Source organism: Bison bison, unplaced genomic scaffold (assembly GCF_000754665.1).
Source record: "Bison bison bison isolate TAMUID 2011002044 unplaced genomic scaffold, Bison_UMD1.0 scf7180017864035, whole genome shotgun sequence".
In the NCBI taxonomy this organism is placed as follows: domain Eukaryota; kingdom Metazoa; phylum Chordata; class Mammalia; order Artiodactyla; family Bovidae; genus Bison; species Bison bison.
In genome coordinates, this window is record NW_011494607.1 from 2646175 (window position 1) to 2659240 (window position 13066).

Here is a 13066-nt window from a genome sequence, read left to right on the forward strand (position 1 = left end):
TGGGGTGCCATAGCCTCAGCCCTTAAAAGGTACTTAAAGCAGTGCTTCCCAAATTTTGTTCCTTGGAAGCGTAGTCCTGAGAAACACTTCTCTTTTAGAGTTATATAGTCCAAAACTTTGAGAAACAATGTATTCTCTTCCTCCCTCTAGCAGATGCATTTTGTCCAATAGCATCCTGGTAACTATGGAAAAGTTCTACAAGAGAAAATCTAGCTCTAGTAAAGGAATCTGTTTAACTTTGCTCAATCCAGAGTTCTCCAAGCTTATTTGATCTGGAGACCCTTATTTTCCAATTATACTTGCTAAATTTTGATAGAACTGAGATTCTACAGAAAACATTTTGGCAAGCATAGATCTAAATTCATGATTACTGTTCAGTTCAGTTCGGTTCAGTCGTTCAGTCGTGTCCGACTCTTTGCGACCCCATGAATCGCAGCACGCCAGGCCTCCCTGTCCACCACCAACTCCCGGAGTTCACTCAGACTCACGTCCATCGAGTCAGTGATGCCATCCAGCCATCTCATCCTCTGTCATCCCCTTCTCCTCCTGCCCCCAATCCCTCCCAGCATCAGAGTCTTTTCCAGTGAGTCAACTCTTTGCATGAGGTGGCCAAAGTACTGGAGTTTCAGCTTCAGCATACTATTACTCTGTGGCAAATCTGCAATCAGAATGCAAACCTGTCTTCTTTAAAAGGACACACTAAAACTATATATCAAAAAGGGTTGGAAAATAGGGAAGGACAGTCATAAAATTTCATTATCCTACATTTACTTCTAATTATATCAGCATTATAGTTTTTGGGTTTTTTTCAGCCTCCCCCCTCCCCTTAGTTGTAATCTGTATATGTTGACTTTGTCTTCTGATTATTTACATACAGTAAAACACGTACAACATAAAAATGATCACTTTAGCCATTGTTAAGTGCACAGTTCCATGGCATTCTGTACTTTTTACACTGTTGTGCACCGATTGCCACCATTCATCTCCAGAACATTTTCATCTCCCCAAACGGAAGATATATCTGTATTGTCTTCTGATCTTTTTTACTTAATATTTTATCAGAAACATTTTTCCACTTTGCAACTTACTCTTTTTTTTGCAACTTACTCTTTAAAAAAAAAAAAGAAAAAAAATTTCATTTCTAAAGGCCGTGAAATATTCAATCCAGATAATACTTATCTGCCTATGGTTGGGGAAAGTGAAGGTGAAAGTCGCTCAGTTGTGGCTGACTCTTTGAGACCCATGGACGGAATTCTCCAGGCCAGAATACTGGAGTGGGTAGCCTTTCCCTTCTCTAGGGAATGTTTCCAACCCAGGGATCAAACCCAGGTCTTCTGCGTTGCAGGCGGATTCTTTACTAGCTGAGTCACAGGGAAGCTCAAGAATACTGGAGTGGGTAGCCCATCCCTTCGCCAGCAGATCTTCCCAACCCAGAAATCAAAGTGCGGTCTCCTGCATTCAGGCAGATTCTTTATTTTTATTTTTAGGGCAGATTCTTTACTAACTGAGCTATGACGGAAGCCCACCACTTTTGTATTATTTCTAGTTTTCTCTCTTGTAAATGATGAATAACTGTGTCTATAACATTTACCATATTTTGGATTATTTAGAATAGCTAGTAGATTAAAGAATATGAACATTTTCCTTTTTGGACATGTTGATCATCTTTTTTTTTTTCCTGTTATACCAAGTTTACACTTTTATTGTTTGATGGCCATATTCACCCATTCTTTCAAATGAACAAAGACCTAGTAAATTCCTAATATTTGCTGAGTAATGTGTGAAAGGTACACATATCTTGTACTCAAATCATTTCAATATACTGTAGATAGCATTAGGTATTGTGGCCAGCATTAGTGACAACTAAGGGCAAAAGTACTGATTATTTGCCCACAAGTCTTACTGCATTTCTTTGATTTTTAGTGAGAGGCATCCTTGCTAGTTTGCTGATTCTATTTGAGGATTTCCTTCTCTGTCTTTGTTTTCCCTTGACCACTTCTTACTCATGTATGTACTGTTGGACAAATTACTTAATCTCTAACTTTGTTTCCTCATTTCAGTGGTGCTGCTGCTGCTGCTAAGTCGCTTCAGTTGTGTCCGACTCTGTGCGACCCCATAGACAGCAGCCCACCAGGCTCCCCCATCCCTGGGATTCTCCAGGCAAAAATCCTAGAGTGGGTTGCCATTTCCTTCTCCAATGCATGAAAGTGAAAAGTGAAAGTGAAGTAGCTCTAGTGGTAAATAATTCACCTGCCAACGCAGGAGACACAGAAGACACGGGTTCAAGACTTGGGTTGAGAAGATCCCCTGGAGTGGGAAACGGCAACCTACTCCAGTATTCTTGCTTGAAAAATTCCATGGGCAGAGGAGCCTGGCAGGATACAGTCCATGGGGCCAAAAGAGTTGGACATGAATGAGCACTGAGCATGCATGCATGCATAGGATTATTGTCTGAACTCAAGGTGACTTTGTATATCTTAATGTCTCAATGAGATATTGTATGTCTTAAACCAGTGCCTAGTACATTACAAGCACTCTGTAAACATGATCTGATACTGTTATTACTTCTAAGATGGAGAAAGTGAGATGAATGCTCTATTAGTTGACTCAAGGAGTGGGCAAGCTAGAACTATGTGCACTTTGCCCTGGCACTGTATGTCAATTTTTAAACAAGCTTTCTCTGTGTTTAAACAAACCTACTGAGTCATGAACTTCCTTCATCTTTCTTTCAGGAATAGAAGAAGAGATTAATTAGTATATGGATGGTGGTGGTGCTGGGACATTTGTTTTTCCTGAGACACATTGCTGCTAAGTTTTACAAAGTTCTGCTAAGTCCTTTAAAAGAAAAATATATGTCCTTCAGTTTTTTGTTATCTAATATTCAGGAATATTCTTCAATCAAAGTAATAGGAACATTGATGTGCTAGGAGTTATAGGTTGATGACTTAAAAGATTATACGTTGCACCCCAAAGAAGAATGAACTTAATGCTGAATTGAATTGACAAGGGTCAACGTGCCAAGAAGCTAGCTATACAATGCCCAATTATGTTTAATCAAGCATCTATCCATATCAAATTTTTAAAGAAGCTATTTTTCTTGCTGATATATTTTCCTTGCTTTATATGTATATAAAATGAGCTCTATCATAAGTTTGGTCTTTAATAGAAGAGAAGAGAGAATCGGGCGTGCTCAGTCATGTCTGACTCTGCAATCCCTGTAGCCCGCCAGGCTTCTTTGTCCATGGAATTTTCCAGGTAAGAATACTGGAACAGGTTGCCATTTCCTCCTTCCGGGACTCTTTCCAACACAGGGTTGGAAGCTGTGTCTCTTGAGTCTCTCACATTGGAAGGAGGATTCTTTACCACTGCACCACCTGGGAAGAATGGGGTCTTTAACTGCATATACTTAATCTGAATAAAGGAATATGTGTCCTGGCAAATTGTGTGAATGTTATATTAAACTGAACGTCACACTGTCTTGATTTACAAAAGCTAAAGATGTCTAAGTAACTGACAGATGTCAATCAACAGATTCCATTGTTCTAGGAATGGTATATATGACATCAAAATTCTGAATAAAAATTGTTTCTTCAATTGTGACCAGATCTATTTTATTTGCTATTTTACAAAAATGAATACAGTATACTCTATACAGTCTTTTCATAGAAGTAAGTAAGTGTGGCATATGGTGAAACCACTTCAAGCTGCTGAAGAAGCAGCAAACTGTAAAATACTTTACTGTCATAATATAGCATTATTTTTCTGCGTACGAAATCTTTCGTTGCTGTTTTCATTGTCCCCATTAAGTTCTTTCGCGAAATAATTAACGTCTTAAATAGTTCTTAGATATTAAAAACAAAACAGAAACCATTTCCCACTCCAGCAGACCCTGTGAAAGGCAAGGATAATAAGCCTTGCAGTTCTTAGGTTCTTCAGAGGGAAGAAGTGGAAAGAGGCCGAAGGTTTCAGAAGTACAAGCAAAGTCAGTGAAGCAGAGAGTAAATTATTCGGCAAATGATAAACCAGAAAAAAAGACATGCCAGCTGTTCACACTGGAAAGTTACTGAACGTTTATTTTGGTTCAAGTTTTATTTTTATATGAGGAAGGAACAATAAGTTTTCTACGGGGGTGGGGTGTCTTATTCCTTATGACATCAATAGGGAACAGGGTTTGCGATGCAGGTGGGTGCTTCCTCTGGGCGCTTTCCTCTACGAGTGTAGACTCGTCCTTCTTGCCGGCCACCGCTCCGCTGGGACCTCTGTCTTGGGGACAGAACCCCGAGACGCCTCTGCGTGGGCGACGGGGTGTCTCTGCGATCGCCCCCTGGGGCTCGGCCACGCTGCTTTCCCAACTCCCGCTTTTCAAACTGCAATTTCTGTAACAGGGCAGCCAACGGCGCGGGTCCCCTTTCCCGCCAGCTACCCGCGAGCGGCGGCGGGCGGCCGGGCTCGGGCGGCGAACAAAGGCGGCGCGGAGCGCGGGCGCGCGGCCGGGGTTGGCGCGTGTCTCTCCCGCAGGAGGCGGCGGCGGCGCCGCGCCCGAGCCTGCATTCCTCAGAAGCGCCCGGAGCCCGCGGGGCGACGTCACCCCCGGCTCCGCCCCCGTCCCTCCCCGAGCAAAGTAACTCTTGACTAACAGGAGCAGCCTCTGCCGAGCATGGAGAGCAGCCGCCGCGACCGGCCGGCGACGCGGGCGGCGCTGGCGCCCCAGAGGTAGTTTGGCTCCCGCCGAGCAGGAAAAAGTGCGGGCGCGCGGCTATCCACTCCCGGCGCTTACCCCGCCAGGCCCGGCTGGCCCCTCAGCGGTGGGTTTCGCTGCGAGCCTCCCGGCAGCTCTTTGCAAAGCGGCTTGAAACTTCTCCCAAAGTCGACATGGATACGGCGGCGGCGGCGCTGCCCGCTTTTGTGGCGCTCTTGCTTCTCTCCCCCTGGCCGCTCCTGGGGTCGGCCCAAGGCCAGTTCTCCGCAGGTGAGTGGCCGAGGGGGCGTCCGGAGCCCCGATGAGTGCCCCCGACCTGAGGCTTGCCCGGGGAGGGATCGGATTCCTCTCCAGGACCGGTGGGCAGAGGTTTGGGGGGCGGGGGGAACGGGCAGACGGAGAGAGGTCCCCCGACTTTGTGCCAGGTGGGACGCGGGGCGCCCGACTGGGCGCCGTGGCGCAGGTAACTTTCCTCGTTGCGCCCCATTGTTCCCGGCGGACGCTCGCCCCGGGCGCAGGCGGGCCGGGCGGTGCGGGAGTGCGGGCGGCAGTGCTTTTCTTGGGAAACGCGGAGCCTCGGCGTGTCGCGCTGACTGCACCGCGCCGGGGAAGAGAGAAAGAAAAAGTAGTAAACGACTCTGGGGACGGCTACTCTGTTGCTCGTGGTGCGGGCTTGTAGCTCTCCGCCGTTAGAACATTAAAAAAAATTTTTTTTTCCCCTCGGGAAGCCATTGTCAGAAAGGTGGAGACTCGAAGGGACCGACCTCGGCGCGCTTTGCCAGGTGCTTTTTGTCCTGGGAATAACCTCCCCTGACTATTGTCTAACTACTTCCCCGTCCCTCCCCCAGTCCTTTTCTCGTTCTCTAGCGCGGGGCTGCTCGTTGGGCTCGCCCCGTGGGTTAGGGCACCGCGCGCAGCAGGTTCCGTGTGTGTGTTGGCAGAGCCTGTAGGATGTTTTGAAACATGATTCTGAGGAGCCACACCGAGCGGTTCTGGGCAGCGAGGTTTGGGCGCCGGGTCGGGGAAGCCTGACCCGCGCGGGGTGGGAGCCCGTTCCTCCCGCAGAGCCACCGCGAAGCTGGCGTAGCTCCTCCCGGAGCCGGCCTGCCTGCTGGGGGCTGTGAACGACTGCCGCCCGCCGCCAAGAGAACCCCAAAGGAGGCGTGCAGTGAGGTCTCGCCAGTTAGCCCTTTTGGGTTCTAGTGGGTTCTGGTAAAACCACTTCGACAAGTCCGTGAAACCCCATTTCGCCCAGTCTCGTCCTCCGTTCCCTGCCAGTTTTGTCATCCTTCCTGTCGGTGGTTTCTTTCGTTCTCTCCTCTGGGGGCTCTGAAGTTTCACCAGGTGGACGCTGAGGAGCAGGCTCCCGGGCGATCGTCTGCCTCCCGCCGGTCTAGACAACTTTTCTGGCCTGTCCACCCTGCTCAGCTTGGCTGGCGAGCGCGTCTGCTGCCTTGGTTCTCAGTGCAGATGGAGACACAGAGGTGGCCGAGGGAAGCTGCAGAAGACGCGGGAAGCGGCAGCCGCGCTCCTGGCTGAGGCCATGGGACGCGGAGAACGGACGAACTTTGCACTGTCGGTTTCTCTCCTTGTTGTGGCTGCCTGGTTTCCTGGAAATAAACTCAGATTGTTGGTTTCCGGAGTAATGTTTATTTCTCTTGCGTCCTCTTTCGGCCTTCCCGCCCCCTTTTAGAACTCTATAAAAGGAGTTGGACAACAGATTCAGATGGCAGCATGTGATGTGTACTCAGGCAGATTATGAAATGCAGGGAGTACAGGGAAAGTTATGTATACAGGTGATGTTTGCAGAGGACTACAGCTCTGTGCAATGAGTGAACCGATAGCTTAATTTTAATTCTTTCTGGAGTAAGCATTAGTGCAAGCGTCTCTGACAGGTAGTGCTGGTTAGTATTGGAAGCGTGCTTGATGTAAGACGTTGTATGTAGGCAAGTTGGAAGTGGGTATTGATTTCTGCACAGTGTTTGTCAGTGCACGCAGAGCTTACCCTTGAAAAGGCATGTAGTTTGTTAATTGAAAGTTGGAATTCTACCAGTTGCATGATGAAACTTACATGTATTCCAAATTTGCAACTATTAATGTTTGAATAGCTGATGGATATGTTTTTATCAGTGAAGAAACTTTCCCTTTTTCTCCTTTCATATGTTATTTACTCTTTACTGACCAAATAAATATTAGATTTCCTCCAGCAGAATGTATAGATGAGCTTTTCTGATCCTTGGAGTTCAGGTATCTCTAATGAACAGTTGTGTTCTTAGACGTCCAGTTTTAAGTAATTTAAATAAGCCTGGCTTTTCTTTATTGACAAAGCAAAACACTTGACTTTATATTTAAGTAAAAGAATGTGCAAGCCTAGTAAATGCAATTCTGGCAGGACTATATCTCAAAATTTTACTATTCAGGATTTGTCTATAGGCCCAGAAAAGAATGCCTTTTATTCCCAGAGTTCAGATTGTGGATCTGCCTTTCTCCATAAATTAAAAATTTGTTTTTTTTAAAAATTTCTATTTTCTGCCTCTCCTAAGTCATTTGTTATTCCACTGTCATCAGATTTTATGGCAATCAGATTTGTTGCAAAAACATAGAGTCAGAGATTGCAAGTGTATTCTTTGTTGCATTTTTTTCTTACTTTCTACTTTAAATGATGAACTTTTATTTCATTCCAGAAATTTAAATAAAAATGCTTTGAAAGTGTAAAACAAATACATGTTCAGAATTGTAAACTCTCCTGTTAAATATATTTTAAAAATCACACTATTTAGGCCAGTTTTCACTTTTAGATATTATCATGTGGTTCCTAATGTAGTGATAAGCTTCAAAAGCAAAATTTGAAAGACTACAGACCCTTAGATCTTTGCTATATCATGTGCTCAATCTGGTCTGCTTTGTTTAGGCCACAGTTTTAGGAATGTTTTCATCATTTGTGACTTTTCCCTTAGCTGTTGGAGTTAAGGTGTAGAAATGCTACGTGGTGACCCTCTTGAAAATCTAAACTTCTAGAACTTCCTGTAAATCTCAACTTGTGTTCTTTCAATTTGATCTCTCACTTAAAACAGCACCTAAAAACGTGTCATATCTGTGTTATATCTGGGGAAATTGAGGCATGGAAGCACAAAAATGTACTGAAGTTTTTTCTTTGGGTGTATAGGTGTTATCTCTTGATATCACAATGTAAGAACGTTTTCTGTATTAGGACTCAGATGGCTGACAAAACCAGTCACAGATGAGGTAACTGGAGACTCAGCTTTCTCATCTGCAAAATGGGGATAATGATACCTGTTCTGACCTTTCCACATGGTTTTTACGAGGATGGGGTGAAATAATTTATGTGAGCTGGCCCTGTACATTGTCAAGCTTCATGTAGCTATCTGGGATGTAATCATCATATATTAAGGTAGCTAACTGCCTTGACTTCAATCTTTTCTTGCTCCCACATTCTCCCCCGTAAGTTCAGGATGGTGTGTGTGTGTGTGTGTGTGTGTGTGTATTTGTGTGTTTCACTCGGCCAGTCATTCATTTTAATGGTTGTTGAACATAAACATCCCAGATTGGCCAGACCATAATTTTATCAGCACAGTGAGAGAAATTATCTTTTATTTATTTATTTTGAACTTACCTCCTGTAAATCCTTACTTGAGTTGAACCTGTAGAAGAGTCACTATTAACATTCGTAGTATTCCAACTATAGAAGAAATTTATTTTTAGTCAGTTTCTTTAGCTGTCTGTTTACCTATTGGCTATTCAGCCTGTTCATCTCAGTGGGAGAAAAATGCAGCTTTTTAGATGCAGTCTTATCTGTGACCTAGAGAGGGACTGTTGTCTCTCTAGTGTGATGTGAGCCTGGAAATGCAACTCCAGAGCCTGCCTTGGATATAGTTCCTGGCATGTCACACTGTAAGTGTTTACTCACTTGATCCCTTAGAACCTTGCAACTCATCTAAGCAGAGCCACTTTCTCAGTGTCTCATTCCTTACTGTTCCATATGTGAGTTAAATTTCTCTTATACTTAATATCTGTACTGGCAAGATCCATTAGAGACAGCTTTTTAAAGGGTTGCCTGTCAGTTTTCTGGTTTTGATTGGCCAGAATCTCGATCCCTCAATTATTAAAACTGCAAGTTCTAAACTATTATTAATATGTAACCATACATTTCTGGGACTGGTTTTTCTTTCACTAGTCTCCATATATCTGATTCTGTTGATTTTGCCTAGATTGCAAGATGTTGTTTTGTGTCTGGCCAATCCAGACGGGAAGAGGCAGGTCTGGCTGCTGTTTGGGCTTTGGCATATGTGCTCCTGACAGCTCTTCTCTTTATATTCATAAATATGAATTTGAAAAATAAATCAACCCCTCTGCCACTCTACCCCTCTCCCACGCTTCTTCCCCCTCCCCTCTAGCAACAACAAAGCCCACATGCACATCTACAAAATCACAGCCTTTTTGTTTTCACCACATATCTTTTGGTGCTGATCGTGTTCTTAAAAACTGGAACTATGACTCAACCATTACCCGGAGCAAACACCAGTCCTCCTACCTGATCTTATATTTCAGGCAGTCATGGTTTACTACATGTTTTTATGGCCTTTAACAAACATTTGATTTATGTGGTATGGCCCTATATAGAGAAACTAGGTTGTTTCCTTCTAATGCTTCTGAAGTGCTGTGTTCTAGGTCTGCTCAAGGTGGTGATACAGACAGTGTAAGTCATGCTAAATATGGATCTGCTTCTCTGAGGCATGGAAAATGCTGTCCTTCTCTGCCTGCGCGCTTCTTATTTCCCTTCCTTGTTCTTCACTGAGGGCAGGAAGAGGAATACTGGAAGACTGAGAGCAGGAAATCATCAAGGGAGTTTACAGATTGTTCTTAAAGACAAAGCAAAGAACACTGGGATCTTGTGTGCGCGTGTTAATCTTTCATTTAATTTTCTAAAGGGAAAAAAAGCCCTATTTTTTAATTTGTTTATTGGAATCAGCCTTTGCCTTTGTCCAAACACATTCATTTCTTATTCTGTGGATATGAAAACTTCCCCCTGTGTATTCCTCTCAGACTTTACCCTTTGATCATGTGTCTGTTTTGTGTCCCTTTATCAAATGGTATTTCTTTTTGCCTAAAAAGGTTGTAATTGCTTGTGAATGTGTTTTCTTTTTTTTCCATCAAAACTCATGTTGTTTGTCATAGTTCTGAATAATAGTATTTTATCAATTCATGATATCTTGAGTATTTGATATCAAAGTAAGTACATCAATCAGGCTAATTTTTATTTCAGTTGAAGGTAGAAATAAGCTTGTAAATCCATGAAATAATCTTTTAATGTTGCAGAGTATTTGTGCTTGTATGTCTGTAGAAGTAAGAGAGACTTTGAGTTCCTTTTTGTAAATGGGGATAGAAAACATTTGAGTACCATACTGCCCATTATTTTGAGATAAGTGACATATATCTAGGCTTTGGAAAACTTTAAAAGTTATGTTTGGATGTGTGATATCAATGAGAACTGTAGAGGTAGATAGTTTACAAGGTTCAAATTTCATCTTAGTGGAAATGTGTTTTTATGAAAAATGCTCTTAAACAAACATAGTTTCACATGAAAAGTTTTATTAGTTCCATGAAGTTCTGTTGGGAGGGATATGTTTATTTTTCTGTAAATATTCTTATGGAGATTCTTTTGATTTGTTGTTAGTATTTTAGTAATAAAAACTTGACCTTACATAATTAAAAAAGTTTTGTGAGGTTTTGCAGATTGTTGAGCTTCTGGGAAACACTGGGCTTGGGGTGTAAGAATCACATTGATCCTATTGTGGAACATTGCCATTTCCCCACTTAACTCTAGTTGAATTTTCTGGCATTCTCTTCTGTATGTTGCTAATCCATCAAAATTACACGTGGCTTATCATGTCACTTGCAGTTGTTTAGGAGCAAATTAAGTGGTCTTGAATGAAATAATCCATGTTTCTACTTTATATGATCATAGACAGAGCTCTGTTAATAAAAATGATGAACAGAGCAGTGCTGACTAAATCCTTTTACAGGTGTCATTCTAGGAGTTATTTTCAAAAGAACCCAGATAGAAATAAATCCAAATAAAATAGTGTTTAGAATTACCGTGTGCATTTATTTTGTTGAGAAAGTTGAAAGATGTAAATATGTTCTTATGTATATATGTTCATACATACACACACATATCTTAACAATGATAGAACATCATTGTCCAAAGGTTCAAGTGAGAAGGAAACCAAGGGTATCTACAGATGGAATCAAATTCCTATACTTATATTCTAGATAGAGTATTTTTAAAAAGAGTGATTTGTTTTTATTTATTTCATTTATGGCTCGCTGGGTCTTTGTTGCTGTGCAAGGGCTTTCTCTAGTTGTGGAGAATGGAGGCTCCTCTGTAGTTGGGGTTCATGGGCTTCTCATTGCAGTGGCTTTTCTTTTTGTGGAGCACAGGAGCCCTGACTCACAAGTGGCACGTGGGCTCAGTAGTTGCTCAATAGTTGTGGTGCCCGGGGTTAGTTGCTTGTGAGATCTTTTTGGAAAGTGAAGTGAAAGTGAAAGTTGCTCAGTCGTGTCAGACTCTTTGCGACCTCATGGACTATAGAGTCCATGAAATTCTCTAGGCCAGAATACTGGAGTGGGTAGCCTTTCCCTTCTCCAGGGGATGTTCCCAACCCAGAGATTGAACCCAGGTCTCCCACATCACAGGCGGAGTCTTCACCCGCTGAACCACAAGGGAAGGCTAAGAATACTGGAGTGGGTAGCCTATCCCTTCCAGCGGATCCTCCTGACCCAGGAATCAAACCAGGGTCTCCCTGAATTGCAGGTGGATTCTTTACCAGCTAAGTTATGAGGGAAGCCCGGGTTCTTTCTGGACCAGAGATCAATCTGATGTCTCCTGCATTGGTAGGTGGATTCTTTACCACTGAACCACCTGGGGAGCCCTAGATTATTGAGTGTAGAGAACTATTTTGTCTATTGCGTAGATGAAGAAACTGAAATGGAAAATATAGGAACTATGTAATATAGAATAGACTGCCCTATGCTGCTGCTGCTGCTAAGTCGCTTCAGTCGTGTCCGACTCTGTGCGACCCCATAGACGGCAGCCCACAAGGCTCCCCCGTCCCTGGGATTCTCCAGGCAAGAACACTAGAGTGGGTTGCCATTTCCTTCTCCAATGCATGAAAGTGAAAAGGGAAAGTGAAGTCGCTCAGTCGTGTCCAACTCCTAGCAACCCCATAGATTGCAGCCTACCAGGCTTCTCCGTCCATGGGATTTGCCAGGCAAGAGTACTGGAGTGGGTTGCCATTGCCTTCTCCAAGACTGCCCTATTCCATACTTTAAAGGAGAAACTAAGAAACCTAACTCCAGATTGGTGTCTATTTATATAAACTCTTGCCTATGCAGCCTGCTTCTTAACCAGATGCTTGCAGGCTGATTCTCCAAACCCAGTCCAGGGCAGCAGCTGATGAGCTGCAAAAATTCCCCTAATCCTTGTCGGGTGGTAGGGTGACATGGCAGCTGCTTAAGTGGACGGCTGGCCACAGCTTCTTGATATGACTTGACTTAGGTCATTTGACAAATTCAAGAGTAGAGAGAGGAAGGCTTTCTAATGTCCTCACTGCCCATTTAAGGAATGATGGCTGATTGCTTCATGGTCATTGGATTTGTCAGTGGCAAGATGCCCTAGAATATAGCTACCTGAATTATGGTCCATGAACTGGCAGCATCAGCATCACCTGGGAACTTGCAATGATTTTGTGATCACATAACAGAGCCCACGGCAGACCTACCAATTGAGAATCTGCATTTTAACAAAATCCTCAGGTGATTTGCTTGAACAGTTAATTTTTGAGAAACCCTGCTCTAAGACAAAGAAAGCTCAGCTTGAAAAGATGTACCACATGCACCTCACTGTAGAATTGTAAGAGTACTGTGAAAGGATTAATTACAACATGAAATAAATTTCCCTGGAATTATATTTCTGATCAGTATTACTTAATTATAATTTATCACCCAGACACATCAAAACAACAAAACTATTCAGGTTTTAAGAAAGCTGTGGTACATATACACAATGGAGTATTACTCAGCCATTAAAAAGAATACATTTGAATCAGTTCTAATGAGGTGGATGAAACTGGAGCCTATTATACAGAGTGAAGTAAGCCAGAAGGAAAAACATAAATACAGTATACTAACGCATATATATGGAATTTAGAAAGATGGTAACGATAACCCTGTATACGAGACAGCAAAAGAGACACTGATGTATAGAACAGTCTTATGGACTCTGTGGGAGAGGGAGAGGGTGGGAAGATTCGGGAGAATGGCATTGAAACATGTGAAATGTCATGT

The 13066-nt window shown here is 43.2% G+C and overlaps 1 protein-coding gene across 2 annotated transcripts in view; it reads left to right on the forward strand.

Moving 5' to 3' along the window:
- The first annotated feature begins 4641 nt into the window (after nt 1–4641).
- The window catches only part of PTPRK (protein tyrosine phosphatase, receptor type, K), a 618790-nt gene continuing 610365 nt past the window's right edge, over nt 4642–13066 (forward strand). For both annotated transcript variants that reach the window (XM_010834647.1, XM_010834648.1), the window contains exon 1: nt 4642–4969. In XM_010834647.1, the coding sequence (XP_010832949.1) occupies nt 4873–4969 (97 nt within the window). In that variant the 5' untranslated portion in view covers nt 4642–4872. The remainder of the gene's footprint in view (nt 4970–13066) is intronic.